Here is an 18,698-nt window from a genome sequence, read left to right as displayed (position 1 = left end):
TAATCGGAACCCTGGGTCTCCCTACCTGGGAATGCCACTCTGTGTGCATCTGTGTAGGATCTGGGTGCACACACACGAGTGGGCTCCGGGTAGTTTTGGGGCTGGAGCTGTATTTCCCTGGGGAGGCAGGCAGCACAGCCTTTCTGGTGGAGGTCTGGGTCCTGAGCTGTGCCCCGACCAATCACTTAGCCCTCCCTGAGCTGACTGAATCATGGAGCTTGAGCAGCCATTAGAGCCACAGGCTTTCCAACAGGTGTCTCTGTTTTGACCATCTGAGATCCTTCTCTCCAGGTTGTCCAAATATCCTAGGCTTAAGCCCTCGGTCCTCTCCCAGTCTCTGCCAGGAGATTACTGAGTAGGTGCTAGGGATTCCTGTTTCCAGCACCCCAATTCCAGCTGGGTAGCTCCCCGCAAAACCCTTCCAGCTCTTAGCAGGCTTCAGCGGCCGCACGGTTCTAGCGTGACAGCGCCCCCGTCAGGTGGGTGGGGCTCTGCGGCCAGGCCCCCCCGCCGCCCCTCGGGGCAGCACGTGCGGGGCGGGGTTGTGGACCGAGCAAGGAGCTGATTGGGCGTGGAACTGGTGGGCGGGTCCGGACCGCAGCTGTCAGAGCCGCCGCGGCGACGGCGGCGCGTCGGGCTGAACAGTGGCAGCGCCGCAGCCGGGGCCGGAGCCCGAGCTCAGAAGCCGACGGGGCCCAGCCGGGATGGTGCAGCGGCGGCTCCGCAGCGCACGCACGCACTGAGAGGGCCCAAGCTGGGCCCCGCGGCCCCCGCGCCCCCCGCCGCCCCGATCCCGGCCGGCATGATGTGCCTGGAATGCGCCTCGGCGGCGGCGGGCGGCGCGGAGGAGGAGGAGGCGGACGCGGAGCGGCGGCGCCGGCGCCGGGGGGCGCAGCGAGGGGCCGGCGGTAGCGGTTGTTGCGGGGCGCGGGGCGCCGGGAGCGCTGGAGTCGTGGCCCCCGACGATGAGGTGCAGACGCTGTCCGGCAGCGTGAGGCGGGCCCCGTCCGGACCCCCCAGCATCGCCGGCACCCCGGGCTGCGCAGCCGCTGCCAAGGGCCCCGGCGCACAGCAGCCCAAACCAGCCACCCTGGGCCGCGGGCGGGGGGCAGCTGCCGCCATCCTCAGCTTGGGCAACGTGCTTAACTACCTGGACAGGTACACCGTGGCAGGTGAGCAAGTGCCCCACCCAACCCGAGGACCAGGAATTCCCCCCAGCCCCCGCCCCAACGAAGTACCCTAGGGAGCTTTTTGGTCCCAGGTTCCCTATATCCAAGCCCTACGTGGAGTCCCCCAAGGACTGTATGCTCAGGCACAACTGAGCAAGTGATGCCCCAGTGCTCCACGGGTTTAATCTGAAACCCCCACACACAACCAGGGGACAGGGATTGGACAAGTCTCCATCCCTAAATCAGCCGGCGCGTCCTCGCCAGCCCTTGACGGCCCTTCCGTTTTCCTCTTCTCCGAGTCTCCTCTGCGTCTCTGCGTTCTTTCCTCTGCGTCCCCTCCCGCCACAGCCGCAGGTTCCCGGGCCTCTCTTCGTCTTCCCCTAGCCCAGGCCGTCTGTGTATCCAGGGCCCGTCAGTTCTTTCCTTCCTCGGCCGCTTCCACCACCCAGAGTGCGTGCGGCGAGTGTGTGCGCCCCTTGCGGGTGTGCGCCAGGGAGACTAAGTGTGTGCGCTCGTGGCGGCGCGGATGTGTGTGTGAGCTTGTGAGCGCGTGGCTGACAAAGGCTCCGGCCTGCGGGGAGCCGAGGGAGGGGCGGGGCGGGTCCGCGGCGCCTGGGGACCCTGGATGCGGTTTGCAGCTGGCCCTGGCTACAGGCCTGAAGACGCCTCCCCCTGCTCTATGGCGCTTGGGGCCTGGGGCACAGCACCGGCCTCTGGGGCGAAAGAGGGGAGGCCTCATCCTCTGTGAACACCTCTGGGAATCAGCGATAAAGATGGGATTGAGATGGATAGAACAACTGGATTCTAATCCCATATTTGTCCCAAATGTGCTTTGTGTGTGACCTTGGGCCAGTCTCAGTTTATGTTTAGGTCTGTCTCCCTATTTGTGAGTTGATTGACCCCTCTTGGGATGGAGACGGTTCTGGGATTCCCTTCTGCTGGCTCCTCTCCCTGACTTCTCAGGGGTCAAGAAGTAGGGACTTGCTCTAGATGGATGGGCCTCCGACTGGGAATGATATAGTGCTGAGAGGAAAGGAATCTGGCCAGGGTGGCATAGGTGGAGGCTCCCTGCAGGAGGAGAGCAGTTCTGGATATTTGACATGCTAGTCCAGAACCTGCCACCACAGAACAAAGGGGAGGTTTAGGATAGACTCTAAAGAAAATTTAGGGATGATTGGCAAGTGAATTATTAAATACATGCCACCTGGGTGTTCCTCTCTCTGGGCCTTAGTTTCTTGTCTGTTGAATGGAGTTGTATCAAGTGTAAGGGAAAAACTCTAATGGGAGAGCAGAAGCTTCCCTTTCTCCCAATTCATGCTTGCAAAACCCTTTGGGCTCTCTGTCCCTCCACTGGGGAGAGTTGGAAGTAGGTTCTAGTGGTATCAGTACTCCAATGGGTTGAGCTATCTCCAAGAGACTCTTACCTTGATCTGGTGAACAGGAGCAGTATTGAGTACTCCCCAAATTCTGGGTGTGGTGACGCATGCCTGTAAATCATTCCAGGGACTCGGGAGGCTGAGGCAGGAGAGGAGGATTGCAAGTTTAAGGCCAACCTCAGCAACCTAGTGAGAACCTCAGTAACTTAGCAAGTCCCTGCCTCAAAATAAAAAATTAAAAAGTGCTCCTGGGTTCAATCCCCAGTACCAAAACAAACAAAAACACCCCAGTGTACCGACCCTGTCATACTTGTGCCATTCTGCCTAGGAGCTTAGCTGCCACCCTGTGGGGAAAAGTCAGAGAATATCAGGGACTTGTAATTGGTGCAAAGTAGGCTTCTGTATACCTTCTGTACACCTTGATGGGGGAATCAAGGCCCTTGGACAGGCCCTCATCCAAGATGGCCCCAAAGGTGGACAACAAAGGTGGTGTTAGATCTAATAGTAAGTCTGTCTGGAGGTCTCCCCACTCTCTCCCAGCTGAGGAGAGACTGTAACACTTTCCGACTCATTTTTTTTTTTTCTGGCTCTAGACCACCCCCTCTGACATTCTTGAGGGAACTGACTCTGCCAGGGGGAGAGGGTGGGATCAGGAGTTCTGGTGCTTATCTGCTCCTACCTCTACATGGGTTAGACTGTCAGAATGGGGGAACAAGATAGCTAATTTCTGGTGAATTGGTCAGGGGGATGGGAATAGGTGACTAAGAGGGGTGTGGGGCAGTGGGGAGGAAGGCCCGGAAAGCCCTGGGCAAACACCCAGCTTGGGCTGTGCATCCTGCCCTGTGGAGGCCCAGGGCTGGGGCTCATGCACCACCCCGCCCCCAGCACATAACATGTGCTGATTTCCTCTCCGGATAAGCCTGGCTACCTCTCTCTTTATGTGACACTTCCCTCCCACTGCCCCCAAGTTCAGTTTTTTAGGAACATTAACCGTCTCTATGGTAAAATTACTATGGCTTTATGTTCCTTGTGCCAGGGCCTGTGTCTACCTGTTGGCTCCTGGGACAGAGGCAGGATGCAGGTACTCTGCTGTTCAGTCACCTTTGATATTTGCCCACTTGGACTCTGAGAACCTCACAACTGGGCCCCATCAAAGAAGGAAGGAATTCCCACTCTCCTTTATATTTATCCTGTGCATTTCTTTATTTTATGGTATAGACCAACTCTGTCCAAGAGGAATATAATGCAAGCCACATTAGTTTCAAATTTTCTGGTAACCAGATTATAAAAGAAATAAGATACAATTAAATAATAATATATTTTACTTAATGTATCCAACATATTTCAATGTGTATTAATATCAAATGATTACTGGGATATTTTGCATTTTTTCATACTGTCTTTGAAATCCAGTGCATAATTTACCTTCTCAGCACATGTCAGTGTCACAGTGGACAGTCACCAGCTGGCTGGGGGTCACCAGCGTGGACAATAACTGGTCTAGAGTCCACGCTCTTCAGCTTGGCCAGCTGCGTGACCTTGCAGCCATCACCTGAGCCTTCTGTGGGATCATCTCAACCTCCTGGGCTGTGTGGAATGAATGAGAATGTATCCAAAGCACCTGGGACTAGGCCAGATAGCTCTGAAGGCTTTACAAATGTCAGCTGCCTTCTCTTTCATGCAGAGGCTCAAGCTGTGTCCCCAGCTAGAATGTCCTTCCCATTTCTCTGTGATAGTCCCTTTCAGACACCTTTGCTAGCTCCTCCCTTTGCACCAGGGCTGGGCTCTATCCTGGGAACCCAGTGGCTTCTGCCTCTGCCCTAGCATTCCCAGCGCCACCCAGCGATCCTGTTAATTATGGTCTTTCCACCTCCCCATGAGAACCCCCTGAGGGCAGCCGGCCTCAGACCCAGGTGAGGAGGCCCAGGCACCCATTCCCTTTTCTTCTTGAGCATTGCTTTGGTTGGATGAAATTGAGGTAGTCTAGAAATCTCATCTAAATCCTTCCCTCTACCTCCTTGTGCAGATGGGGACTGATGCCTAGAACAAAGGAACTTTCCCAGGGTCACATATCATGCCCCAATGCAGCAGGCCCTCTAGCTCCAGGAACCTTGGGTGGAGGTAGGGCATGTCCCCTGCTTCTGATCTGGAAGCTCAGAGATTCTGCTGGCCAGGGAAAGAGCCCTCCTGGACAGGTGAATTTGGGTTCCATTTAGTTCAGGCAGTTTGAGTTCCCTTAGGGCACGTGGCTCCCTCCGCTCTGCCAACCCAGCAGCCACCCACTGTGTATTCTGAGCCCCCCATGGCTGCCAGGTCAGAGGAAGGAGGAAGCCCCTCAGGAGAGGGTCGTAAGCAGCCGCTCCCTTCCCAGCTCTGCTTCCTGATGCCAGAGCGGCCTCTGCCCCCGGGATCCCATTCTGCCATCTGTAAAATGGAAGCAGAACTGAGGGTGTAGGTGGTAGCATTTTGCTCCTGGAACCAGGCCCAGCAAGAGGGAGCTGGTCCAGGCCCTAATTATGGTTGGTGAATGACTATTGGAGAATTGAGATTCTTTCCCAACTTTTCTGAGGCACCTGTTCCCTTCTCAAGACCTATTTTCTTTCCCTTTGATCCAGCCCACCACACACTGGGCATTGGAGTTGGGCGGAGTGGGGGCTGGTGATAAGAGGCAGAGCCCTGCCCTGGGGGAGTCCTTTTCTGCCAAAGAAGCTGAGACCAGTCTCCATGGCAACCACTCACTAACACAAACCCAGAAGGAGAGATGAGCCCAGGGACCCAGCCAGGAGCTGGGGCTCAGGGGGCTTCCCCTGAGTGGCCTCGATGAATACAGACGGGGAGGAGCTGTCAGGTTGGGGCTCATTCTCCTAGTGGCTTTCTTCCCTATGTCCAATAGAGTCTATCAGGAGCTGACGGATGGGGAAACTGAGGCCTAGGGTCTTTCACATAGGTACCAAGCCAGTCCTAGAGCCTAGTGACTGTGTGGTTATCCACGAGATAGGTAGTCATCACCTTAAGGATAAACACAGTCCCCGCCCTGCTCCTTTGAGTGGCCCTGTCCTGGTCATTGCCATGTCTGTACAGTGGGGAAGTCCCAGCTAAGGGCCGAGGGGTGGAGCATCTTGATCACCTTTCTGGCAGAGGACGTGCTCAGGTGAGGCCACAGTGACTGATCACCAGCTGCCCTTTCCCTCAAGGCTGCTTCTCTCTCCAGGCACTTCCTGCTGCTTCTGCCAGCACCCCTACTGTGCTGCTGACCTGTCGGAGGCAATGCCATGAGGCTCACCTAGCCTGGGACCCCGCGCCAGACACATCCCTGGCCTAAGCCTCCGTTTCCCATTTTGTGATTGGGGCAGGAAGGCTACTGACTGCATGCAGTTCACAGCCTGTCCTGGGAGTGAGGCTGCCCTAGACAGAGCTGCCCAGGGACAGAGCTCCTCATCCCTTCCCTAGACCCTTCCACAAAAAGAAGTGGCTTTTGTTTCTGCTTGGGTGTGGGGGACTGAAATCTTGAGAGACAGATAAGAATAAGGGAGGCAAGCTGCATGGTGGCTCGCGCCTATGATCCCAGCAACTCGGGAGGCTGAGGCAGGAGGATCACAAGTTTAAGGCCAGTTCTAGGCAACTTGGCAAGACTCTGTCTCAAAATAAAAATTAAAAAGGACTTTGGGGTGGGGTGCAGTTCAGTGGAAGAGTATTCCTGGGTTCAATTTTCCAGTAACACCAAAAAAAGAAGAAAAAGGGGAGGCAAATAACACTTCCAGAGCCCCAGGATTCTGGGGTTGGGCTCCCTCTTGGGCCCTGAGTGTCTCTGGGGCTGAGCTTCTTGCTGCTGCTGGTTTTGCTGTGTGACTCAAGGGAGATCCTGACCCCCCCCGCCCCCGATCCCTGAATAGAGATTTTTTTTTAATATTTATTTTTCAGTTTTAGGTGGACACAGTATCTTTATTTTATCTTTATGTGGTGCTGAGGATTGAACCCAGTGCCTCACGCATGCCAGGCGAGTGCGCTACCACTTGAGCCATATCCCCAGCCCCTGAATAGAGATTTTGTCCCTCTCTTGCTGTGGTCAGGTCCTCATGGGGTATTTGGTATCCGGAACTTTTGTCTGCTTTGCTGGCTGTGCTTGCATCTCTCTCCCCCAGGATAATCAGGTCTGTTCCCCAGGAGCTGCCAGCCTCCATTTGCCCTGGGGGGTCCTGGTAGTGTTCTGCGCCCCTTCCAGGAGGGCTTCTCCAATTCTCTGGATGGAACTAGGCACTTAACACTGGGTTTTATTTGTTTGTTTGTTTGTTTGTTCTTGTTTTCTTTCTTTCTTTCTTTCTTTCTTTCTTTCTTTCTTTCTTTCTTTCTTTCTTTCTTTCTTTCTTTCTTTTTTGGTGGTGCTGGGGATGGAGCCTAGGGTCTCTCACATGCTAGGCAAGTGCTCTGCCACTGAGCCACACCCCCAGCCTCTAACTCTTGGTTTTTGGCTGCATCTTGTTCTGCTTCCATCACAGCTCCTGTCCCCATGTAAGGTCACCATCTCCCTCCAGCCTTGAGGGGCCATCTATCTGTGACCCCAGCATGCATGTGAGGCTGGCCCAGGCTTGGGTGGTAGACTTGGGTTGACCCAGTCCTGTCTGACCGCAGGGTGGGTGGAAAGGACATTTGTTGGCTTGGATAGGTTAAGGGCCAGGCCACTGCTGCTGAGGCCAGGGCTTCTCTGCCAGTGACTGGTGCTGCCCTTTTGTCCAGCCCAGGGCACACAATGAGCCTCGGGCCTCATGTCTCCAGGAAGGAAACGAGAGGAAGTCGTCCAAGGCAGTCCTTGTCTGCCCTGTCCTCAGTCTTGACAATGGGTCAACCCCACCCCCATGTTGGGAAGAGTGACTTCCAGACATCTAGGAGGGCACAGTGGCGTCTTTGCCCTGTCTCCTCTGCAGATAAGGCATTGAGGGCACAGGGCTGGGCCTGGGTCACCCAGCGAGGCCTTGTGAAGGACAGCACTGGTCTGCTCTGGGCCTGGTCCTCTCCAGGTGGCTGAGAGGTGGGTGAATGGAATCCTGGAGAACCAGTGTCTGAGGGCAGAAGAATGGAAATTAGATCAAGAAATAGGTAGAGTTAATCCATGAGCTAGAGTTTGGAGCTGGAGGACAGGGCCCTGACCTGCTTCCTCCTCAGTCTTCTCCCCACCTGGAGACCTTGCTAGGGTCTCCCTGCACCTAGTTCTGTCAGGTCTCTGTGGCCATTCACTGTTGAGCATGGCGTGCTGGCTGGGGTCCCTGGGGCCAGGAGCATGCTTAGGCTTTGAAAACTGTGGAGGGCTGTGCCTGGGCAGTGGTGGTTACTTGGGCACAAAACCATTACTAGCCCTCATTTGAGGGGAACTGGCATGGGTGTTGAGTGCGGGGGCCAGGTGCTGCCTTTTTTCTAGAAGTTTCTAGCTGAGGGTGGCAACACAGCCAGGTCTAGGAGCTTGGAGGACAGCTCGTGCCTGATCCTTCAGGCTCTGTCCATTCACTTGAATCTCAGTTTTCCACCCGAGAAGTGGGAGCCGGGGTCTCTGCTCTCCTCCGCCACTGAAGCCACACACCAGAGCAGGTTTAGGGTGTGAGGGCCTGACCTGCGCCACTCTGAGGGGCCTTTATCTCCCCCCTACCCTTTCTGTCCCTGTGCCCTGGCTTTATCCTGGGTCGGTGAACGTACCAGTTACATCCCCTGAGGGTCATAATAAGGCTATGGCCACCTTGTTCCAGACTCCCGGTGATCTGGGGAGTCCCTGGGCCAGGACAGGGCTGGGAGGCTGAGCTGGGAAGGAGTGGCTATGCAGAGCCCCCAAATTGCTAAGGCAGAGTCTGGTTCCAGGAAAGCTGGCCCCAAATGATAGGCTAGAACCACAGACCAGAGGCCGGGCTGTGGGCCCCGCCCACTCTAGGCAGAGAGAAGTGGCTGGGAGGAGGGGGGGGGGCTCTTGGGTTCCGGGGATGGTGCCTCTCTGGGGCTGGTGGGGTCTGCAGGCAGGGCTTTTGGGTGGGGATGGGGTGTTCTTCCAAGGGGCCAAAAGCTCTGGAGGGCCTCATCTTCATGGTGCCTACAGAGACATGAATGACAGGTTTGTAGAGTGGCTTGGGGGGGGGGGAGGGTTGGCCCATTTAAAGCAAACTCAGTTGAGATGCAGGAATGGACACAGCAGGGCAACCAGAAGCTCAGAGAAGGGGTCACTCGGCTTGTCGCTGGAGACAGGAGGCAGATCACAGGGCAGGTGTGAGTGTGTGTGCTTGGGAGCTGGGGTCCCTGGCTCAGGGACTGCCTGGCGGGCCCCTGGCTGTGGGGTTGCCGGAGGGGCCAGGCTGTGGTTTCCCGGCCTTCGCCATCCCAAGCAAGGTCAGCAGAGCCCGGCTCTTAGGCCCCTGTAATTACCAGGGGTGGGAGCTGTGGCTGAGAGCTGGAGTGGGGGCAAAACTGAGCCAGCGCTGAGGCCTCCACAGGAGGACAGGGTCCCTCTGAGAGGGATTGACCGATGGCAGCAGTCCATCCCTTCAGGTCCCTAGGGTCCGTCTTTCTAAGTGCCTGCTCCCATTTTGGAGAACAGAAAACCGAGGGGAGGGTTCCACATTCTTGACTGGGGCTGTTCCTGTGCCATTAGTTAATGATGACTGATAACGTTTGTGACGTTTATTGAGTACCTACCATGTGCCGGCCACTGTTGTAAAAACTTTAGGTGGATTAAACGACGGGAACCTCAAAACAACCCTGTGGAAAACAGTCTTGAAACCAAGTCATATTACAGAGGAGCAAACTGGGTCAGAGAGGTTAAGTAGTTTAACTGACTAAGGTCACACAGCAGGGAAAGTGGAAAAATCGGGGTGTAAAACCCAGATGGTCTTGTTCTGAAGCCTATGCTCTTGACAGTTCAGCTCAGCTGCCTGCTGCTCTGAGAGAGGTTCAGGAGGAGGGACTGGGTGGTGATAAAGACAGTGCTTGGGGAATGTGGGGGAACAAGGTTGAGCACCCAGGGGCCTGTTCCTGCTGAGTGGACAGGAAGAGACCTCAGGATCTTGCTTTCTGCACCCGATATCCAAGGTTGTCTGAGCTAGTGCTCCCAAGGTCAGTGCTCTCTTACCCCTTGGCCTTTCAAGGACTCCGTCATGTCAGCAGGTTGGACCTGGCTAGAGCTGGACTCTACTCTTTTGGGGCCACCCAGCTGTGATGGGTGCTCTCCATGAGTATCTGGAACTAGCCCTCTGGGTGAATCAGGGCCAGAGGCCATCGAGCTCTGGGGTGCCCCTTTAGGGTCCACTTTATCAAGAGCCTCAGAGGAGGGAGGGGGCACCCTGGTAGGCATGACCTTGGATCTGGGCCCTGGAGGATGAGGCAGAAATGGATGGGGCAGGAAGAGGACGCAGGTAGTTGGGTTTTGGAGCTGCAGACTGTGATGGGCAAGTCACAGGGGCCTCCCTTCTGGGCGATTCTGCAGACCTAGGTGGGGCCCAGGAGGCTATATTCTAACAAGCACCCTCTCTAAGGGGGATTGGGATTCTCGGGCAGGCCTGGGCACCGCTGAAGTTCCTAACCTCTTTATTTACCCAGGAAGAAATGGAGGCCCAGATAGTGGCTGCTCTGGCTGGGTTAGGGCCAGATCCTGGGGGCCTCCAGGGCTCTGTTGCCCTGGACTTTATTCAGACAGCGATTGGGGAGCCACTGTGCATTACTGGGCAGTCACACTTAATGAGCTAATGCTCTTCAGACTGTGTCTGCCACACAGGAAGCACTCAGTTCACATAAATATGTGCCCTGTTAGCATTGCTGAACCAGGGGCCTGGCAGTAGATCTTGAGAAAGTCCTGGGTGACTTGAGGCGTGGCAAGAGATGACACCCACAAGGCCACAGCATTAGCTCCTTGAGTTCAGAGATGGCCTTGAGGGCTCCAGAACCCCAGCTCAGGGCCTACAACTTAGTTGGCGATTGCTTAGTGCTGATGAGATCTAACTGCACGAGGGATGTGGCTGGGTCAGCAGAGGCTGGAGGCGAGGAGGCTGGGGAGGAGGCTGGCTGGTGAAGAAGAGACGGCTTGCTGGGGCCTATTCCTGGGGCTCAGGGAGGCAGGGAGAAGGTAACAGCTGACTGCCAGGTACTCGGCTTGGGTGCTGCACTGGTGCCGCTCAGAGAAGGGGACCAGCTGGAGAGCTGTGGAATGAGAGTCCAGGAGGCTGAGAAATGGAGGCATGAGAGTCTGTGGAGATGAGCACAGAGGCGGCTGGCCTCAGGGCAGTAATGCAGGTGAGGACACGGAATTGGGGGAGAGAACTCTTTCAAGAGCTTCCATTGAGCTGGACATGGTGGCACACGTGGTGTGAGAGGCTGAGGCAGGAGGATCACAAGTTCAAAGCCAGCCTCAGCAACTTAGTGAGGCCCTAAGCAACTCACTGAGACCTTGTCTCTAAATATAAATATTTTAAAAAGGGCTGGGGATGTGGCTCAGTGGGTAAGCACCCCTGGGTTCAATCCCTGGTTCAACAACAACAACTTCCACTCTGTAGGAAGAGGGAGGAGGAGTATTGGCCGAAGGTGACAGATCAAGGTTGTCCTCATAGGTGGGGTGAGCGAGATGTGAGCAGGTGTCTGGGCTGCTGTGTGGGAGACAAAAATCAAGGGGAGGATGAAAACCCAGGCCCAAGTCAGGGGCTGATGGGGTGGGATCTCTGCAGGACTGGAGAGAGTGGGCCTCAGATAACAGAGACCCCCGCCTCGGGGGAGGGAGCCAGGATGGGCAAGACTGGTGTGAGTGGATGAGAAAACTCGGGGGCCTTCTGTGGTTCCAGAATGTGTCCTGGAGGGATGGGGACCCTGGGGCCAGAGAGCCTTTCAGGATGTGGATTAGGGGTGGCTGCCTGGAGAGGCTGGCCTTGTGGGCTGGGCTGGCTGGGGGCTGCCTCTGGGGTGGGAGCCCCACCTTGCATGTCCCCAAGATGGTGGGGCTGGGGTCTTGGCTTGGCCTGAGCTGTGGGAAGCTGTTCCTGGGCGTGAGGCCCGTCCTGTGACCCACCAAACCTCAGCCTCCAGGAAAGAGGCTAAAAATAAGGCTGTGGTCAAGAAGGGCGGGGGTGTGTGGGCCCAGCCAGGCTGGGGCCCTGGAGGAAAATGTGAGACGACGGCCGAGCTGCTGTGACACACGCTTCCCGTGCCAGCAGCCAGCAGGATCTTGCCCTCCTGTGGCCATGGCCTCATCCAGACAGAGCCTGGCCATGGGCCTCACAGCCTGCAAAGGTCCTGCTCTCTGGCCCTCTTCTTGGAGTTCAGGTGGAGTTCAAGGCTATGCTCCCTCCTGATGGTAAAATGGGTGGTGGTAGGGATCCAGGGTTTCCTATGTCCAGGGTTCTAGACTGCCCAGGAGCTCCCAGGGGCCTTGGATGCCTACCTGGATGTGGAGAAATATTTCTTCCCCTTACTAAGAACTGTGTGGGGGAAGAAGTCAGGGAAGGCTTCCTGGAGGCAGAGGCAAATGCTGGGCCTTGAAATCAATGGATGGGGAAGGGTCCAGTTGCTGTGCTGCAGGGAGGAAGCAAGAATGCTTTGGCTGTGGAACTGTGAGCTCTGGTTGCCTCCAACCCACGTCCTTCCTTTGAGCTGTGGATAGAGACCCACAGTCCTGGGCCTTGGGGATGTTTTTACTCTCCTACCAACTCCCAACTCCACCCATCCTTTCATCTACCAAAACTGTGACAGTCCCTGTTCTGTGTTCTGGAGCTGACTCACCATGTCCCGTGCCCAGTTCATGGCCACCCGTCCATCTGTGCATCTGCCCCACAGAGAGTCCCTGAGGTCCAGCTATGTGCTGGGCTGTGGGCTGGGGACAAGAGCAAAGCATGAAGAGGTAGTGTGGCAGAAGAGCAAACTTTGGTTTTCAGGAGCAGACCCTGGGTGGATATTGAGAAAAATGTGTTTGGTCTTCTTCCTGCCTCCCGGCATAGGGCTCTTAAAATCCTGGAAATCTTCAAAATGATCAGTCTCTTTATGCTAATGAATGACTGATGCCCTCTGGTCCCTGGGTAGCTTTAGGATAGGGGCAGGTCGCAGGGAAGGCTAAGGGTTGGGTCTTTCAGTATTTTACCTTCAACCTCCAGGGAGGTGAGAGGTGCTAAAGATTGAGCTGATCACACCTGGCCAAGATATAATCAGCTGTGACTATGTGTCTATACAATGAAACCTTCATAAAACCCCAAAGCCCCAGATTTGGAAGTGCCGAAGTTCCTGCAGGCGGGTGAGCCTGGAGAGGACGTGGAAGCTCCATGTTCTCCAGCATCCCTTCATCTGTGTGCTTTGTGATGTCCTTTATAATAAATCAGGCGAGGGGCTGGGATTGTGGCTCAGGGGTAGAGCGCTTGCCTAGCATGGGTGAGGCATTGGATTTGATCCTCAGCACCACATAAAAATAAATATGTCCCATCTATACTAAAAATATTTAAATAATAATAATAAACCAAGCAAATGAGTTCTGTTAGTTGCTATAGCAAATTGATCAAACCCAAGGAGAGGATCGTGGGAACCCCAATTTATACAGGTAAAACAGCCTGGGGCTGTGGTGGGCATCTAAAGTGGGGGGGGGGTGGTCTTGGGGCTGAGTCCTCTGCTTTGGGGATCTGATGCTGTCTTGGGTAGATAGTGTCAGAAACGAGTGGAATTAGAGAATACCCAGCTGGTGTCTGCTGCAGAGTTAATTGCCTATTTGATGTGTGGGGACCCCCACCCCCCACAGTTTGGTCAGAGAAGCAGTTTGTTATGAGTGTGTAGTGGGAGGAAATGGAGTTTGTTTGTTTTTTATCTATATTTTCAGACCTCCAAAAACTAATGTGCTGCATGACAGAGAGTTTTGGGTCTTAGAGCCTTGGTTTCTTCATATGCAGAATGGAAATGATAATTACAAATACCAGCATGCATGCCAAGGATAGAAATGCCATCCTTAGAGCCTCACTGTGCCCTGAAGTTAGCAAAAAGCAATAAATATTGTCTCTTAGCTTTTGGCCACACTGGGTCCCTGTGTGTCTTCCCTATAGAATCCTAACTTGTCCTAAAGAGCAGTACCAAAGCTAGGATGGACATAGATGGGGCTGGGGACATAGATGGGACACTGTAACTCATTTAGGATGAGGAAAGGGGAGAAATCAGGGAAGACTACTTAGAAGAGGAGGCAACTGAAATAACCTTAAAGGAATAGCAGTGGGCCTATGGATGGCAGGGCCACCAACTGGGATGCTGAAGTGCCCTGACCCAGGCCCAGAGGCCCATTGGGACCTACCAGCCCAGGACTGGCCCCTGGCCTCCACCTTGAAGGCAAGACTGTTGCCCCATTAGGCTTTGGTTATTAAGTCATTAACTGAGCCTCACACAGCCTCTTCATTAGGGTAATTGTGGTGAATTCACTCAGGGCATTAACAAGGAGGAGGCCAGTTTCTCTGGGCTGTCAGACTGCCAGAACACCAGCTGGGTCTGACCCTGCAGCTGGAAAACTGCTCAGCTTCCCAGCCTGGGTCTTGAGAGGAACCTAATATTCAAGCCTCTCCGTGTCTTTTGAATCCCAAGCCCCAGCTGCCAGACTGGACCCCGATACAGTGCTCGGGGGGTTCTGCTTTGCCCCGCTTCCCTGTTGTGTGACTTTGAACCCATAAGTGGACTTCCTCTCCTCAGTTTCCTCATCTGGCAAGTGAGATAATAGCACCTGCCTGATTAGGCTATATGACGCTTTAACAAATGAATAACTTAATGCTCAGCAATGTAAACTACCATCACGTATAAGGCCGTCATTGTTGTCCTCACCAAGAGCTCTGGGAGTCCCCCAGAGGCCTCTGTCCCCTGCAAGGCCCTGTCTCTTTTTTCCCCCACCCCCTTCTCAGGAAGGGGGCTGAGACCTGTGGCCCCCCAGATCCTGCTGTCCTCAGAGATAAGCTGAGGTGGGGCCCCTGGGGCTGGTGGGGCCAGGGGCTGATTCAGGAGTGGTGGCTAAGAGCTGGCGGGGCGGGGCGGGGCCCAGGATTCTGCTGGGCCTCCCGTAGCCTGGGTCTGTCTGTCTGCCTGTCTGTGGGCAACTGTGGGTGGCTTCAAGGCTTCCAGGTTCCCCTTTGACGGACAGAGCTCTAAGAGGACAGGGGAGGTAGCTGGGACTTGGGAGCAGGCATGGTCTCAAGAACTCCCTTTCCCCAAAAAAGCAGGCCTGGAGCACCACGTGCTTCAGACTGCATCCTACCTCCTATGGTTGGACAAACAGGGAGTCCTGGTTTTAATCTGGAGGGCAGCTGGAGCTAGCGTGTGTGCGCTCATGTCTGTATATACGCCTGGAGTCACCCCTGCCCTTTGGGCTTTGTGGTTTCCCCGAGGGCTGGGCCCGTGCCTACCTGTTGTTTAGGTCCCTGTGTCTGAGCCAGGGTTCGGCCACAGGTGGGCAAAAGGCTTGGGCTGGCAGATAGGAGGTGTGGCTGCCCCCAGGGTGGAGTGACCACAGGGCAGCCTCACCCTTCTCTGCACTGTGGGCCCCTACACTGGGGTGGGGCCCCATCCCCAGGCTGCACCTGGGAGGCCCAGTGGGGCCAAGAGGGAGGCCTGGGCAGCGGGGAGGTCATAGCAGGGTGGTTCTGAGGTAGCACCTAGCTGGGCTTTGAAGGTGGGAAAAGAGGCTGGGCTGGGCTGGGCTGGGCTGAGGGGTCTCCTAGATGGGGTGGGGTGATGGGGTACCCAGGTGTTACACGTTGCTGATAAACATCCTCTGTCTCCCTCTCTAGGTGTCCTTCTGGACATCCAGCAGCACTTTGGGGTCAAGGACCGAGGCGCTGGCTTGCTGCAGTCAGGTGAGGCCACCTCCCGCCTTTGCGACCTGCCCAGGTGCTGGCATCTCCTCCTGTTGGCCGAGGGTTCTTCTTCCCTGAGTCCTGACTCCCAGAGGCAGCACGGGCTTTTCATCAGATCTCACCCTTGCCACCCACAAATGGCACTTGTCCAAGCCTTTGCTGCTTTTTCTTGTAGCACATACCACTTGCCCCAGGGGCTTGGGAGACAGACACACCGAGGCCAAGGGCCCAAACCCTGTGTGACCTTTTTGTGTCCTAGGGTCTCACTGAGACCTAGTGATTGGGGTCCCTTCCCAAGGCTGATGAAGGGACCTCCTTAGATGAGTGGGTTGGACAATGCCAGTGAACCAATGTGACCATTTCCATCTCCTGCCCCAATTCCCAATTCCTTCCATTGCCATTAACCCTGGGAACCACCTCTTAGATGGCAAAGTGAAAGAGTCCACCTGGTCAACCCCTGAAGGTTCCCAAACCCGGGCAAGAGACGGAGAACCTGGGGCCTGGGTGAAACTGAGGCTTGAGAGTCCCTGCCCCATTTTCCCTTGGAGTCTCAAGGGAAAATGGACTGCTAGAGGTAGGGCAGAGCCCCAATAGGCCGCTATAAGCTGAGCAAGGGCTATGTGGGAAGCCATTGAGCAGTTATCCCAGCCTATTGGCCCCTCCCTCTGTGAAGAGACGGTGTCTCCCTTGTCCCCCCGGGTTCTTGCCCCACCACGACCCCAAGGGACTGAGGCCCTGGCTCCCTGGCCTGTCCACTGGTTCTTACTATTGCTGGTCATGCTCCGCAGGTCCTGGCTGCCTTGGTGGAGATTCAATCTAGTGCTTTATCCCAGGGCTAGGGGAGGAGGTCTAGTCCTGATGTGGCCCCAGCCTTGCTGTGTGACCCTAGCCTAATGCCTATCTCTGGACCCTTGATTCTGGACTCCATTTAGCTGTGAGGCCTAGCCAGATGTGTGGGAGAAGATCCCTGATGTGCATTTGAGTCTGTGAACCCCTTCCCCAGCTTGAGGTTCCTAGGAGGGAGGGGATGGAATGTGCCAGCTCTGTCCAGGAACCTGCCTGACCTGTCTAGGTAGCATTCCAGTATGTACAATGCCTCCTTGAGCTCAGAGTGCCCCAGCCACTCAGTCCACCTGTCCTTACATCCCAGATGGGGTCTTGGGGCTGAAAGAGAGGGGATATAATGGCTCCTGGGCTCAGTCTTAATAAATGAGACTTACTAAGCGAGGTTGGAGCAAGGTCATGTGGCTCAGCGTCCCCCACAAGTGGTTAGGTCCCTGCCCTGGCAGACACTGCCTCTATCCAGGCCAGGAGCCCAACCCCCTCCCCTGCTCCTTCCTGGGCCTCCCTGTCTGTGCCAGAATAAGTCAGCCTGCCACACAGCCTGGGACAGCTCCCTCCAGCCTCCTGGGCCCTGCACACAGTGACCAGCACTGACCAAGAAGATGGGTTCAAGCTGGTGGGATCTGGGGAGGAAGTAGGATGCCAAGCTGGTGAGGAAGGGGCAGGGGAGAGCCCCGTCACCCTAGTCATCCAGCTCGCAGCCCCTGAGCCTCATTGTTCTGGCCTTGCTGACTGATCTGGAAGGAGGCTCTACCCTGATCCTCCTCCATTTAACACCCCTACATAAACATGTTCAAGGCCACAGAGCCTTCCAGGGAGAGGGTGGGGGGCATTGGCCCCAAGACAGCTGTGCAGGTCAGTGTTCTGGTTCCTTCTGCACTTTTTTTTTTTCCTTTTTGGTAGTGCTGAGGATTGAACCCAGGGCCTTGTGCATACAAGGCAAGCACTCTACCAAATGTGCTATATCCCCAGCGTATGTAGACACATCACCCACAAGCATCATCTCTTTTGGGTCTTCCAGTGGCCACACAGCTTTTGCTGGCTTCACTTGCCCAACAAAGAGACAGGTCAAGAGAGCAAACCAACTTGCTTAAGGTCTCATGGTGAGAGAGTAGCAGGCCTGGAATAGGGACCCAGGAGGCCTCTGTAGTGGCAGCCCACTTGGCTTGGGGGGGAGTCCACATGTCTGGCATCTCAGCGGGGTGGGAGAGATTTCTGGGCTTGGTGAGAATTTCCAGCATTCATAGACTCTCTTGTGTGAGTCCTTACCCTGTGGCCTTTAGCCTGCCACCCACAACTGGCACCCCTGGGATGGTTCCCCGAGTATCCTTACCTCTTTGGCCATTGAAGCCAGTCGTACTAGACCAGGATGTGACTCAGTGGGTAACTCAACAAGTCACCTAATTGGCCTGTGCCCCAGGCACCTGTCTCTTCCCCAAGCCTGATAAGGTTGGAGCCGGTGTGGAGGGCGCCAGCTGGGTGTTGGTGCTTGCCCGGATCAAAGGGCCAGGGCTGGGAGTGGCGGCCTGCTTATTTGTGGGCACAAGGGGCTGCTGGGCTGGGAGGCAGGGTGGGGGGTAACTGAAGGTTAGGCCTGGGCCTGCCCTTGCTGTTTCCCCTTGGGACCAGAACATCACTGGTTTGGGAAGGGCCCACTTTCAGCATTCCCCTTGCACTTGGCTGCTTGCTCAGACCAGGCTCCTGGGTCACCTGAAAGAACCATAGCTTAGCCTCTGTGACAGCCCACCGCAGAATTATGGCTTTTGCAATTTTCTTGGGTCTTGCAATTTTGGAATCCCCCATAACCCACATCTAAAGGGGCAGCTGCTTCTCAACCTACCGCTTGGCAGGCCCCATGCTGGGTTCTGCCCAGACTCAGTCCTTGCCCTCAGGTAGGTTCCCTCTGTTGATGGCTCATCAGATCACCGCTCAGGCACAGGGGGTACTGTGGGAGCCTGGTGGATGGTAGAGAGTTTGTACCTAGCCACCTAGGTGGCATGTGCAGAAGACTTCTGAGGAGGGGACATTTGAATGGGGGCTTTGAAGGATGAGTTAGGGTTTGTTCAGGGGAAAGGACTTTTATGTAGCCGGTTTGTCAGATTCGGTAGATACGAGGAAACCTTCCTCTCCCCTCCAAGCTAGATAAAATATGCCAAGAAAACACGTTTAAATTACATGGCTGAGCTTGAAAGCTAAAGCTAATGGGGAAATTCCCAGGTGTCAGAAGCAAGGAGCTGAAGTCAAAAACTGGAGTGGGAGCTGGAATCAAAGCCAACTAATTCAGAATATTTAGAGATCAGATTCATGCCTTCAACACTTGTTATAGTATTTTTAATATAAACATTTTTTTTTCATGGAATATTTTAAACGTATGTGAAAGTAGAGAGTCGAGGACAACAAATTTTCACATGTTCATCACCCAGATTCATCAAAGCATCACAGTCTGGCCCAGTTTCCTGGCTCAGGGCTTCTTCATTCTGATGACTGGGCAG

The 18,698-nt window shown here is 55.2% G+C and overlaps 1 protein-coding gene across 1 annotated transcript in view; it reads left to right on the top strand.

The window, feature by feature from the left end:
* The first annotated feature begins 657 nt into the window (after window positions 1-657).
* Window positions 658-18,698, top strand: part of Spns2 (SPNS lysolipid transporter 2, sphingosine-1-phosphate) — a 36,536-nt gene continuing 18,495 nt past the window's right edge. The window contains exons 1-2 of the mRNA XM_026393904.2: window positions 658-1,172; window positions 15,298-15,363. Of these exons, the coding sequence (XP_026249689.1) occupies window positions 803-1,172; window positions 15,298-15,363 (436 nt within the window). The 5' untranslated portion in view covers window positions 658-802. The remainder of the gene's footprint in view (window positions 1,173-15,297; window positions 15,364-18,698) is intronic.

Source organism: Urocitellus parryii, chromosome 7 (genome assembly GCF_045843805.1).
Source record: "Urocitellus parryii isolate mUroPar1 chromosome 7, mUroPar1.hap1, whole genome shotgun sequence".
In the NCBI taxonomy this organism is placed as follows: Eukaryota; Metazoa; Chordata; class Mammalia; order Rodentia; family Sciuridae; genus Urocitellus; species Urocitellus parryii.
Note: the sequence above shows the minus strand (reverse complement) of the source record. Positions and strands in the feature narration are given on the sequence as shown.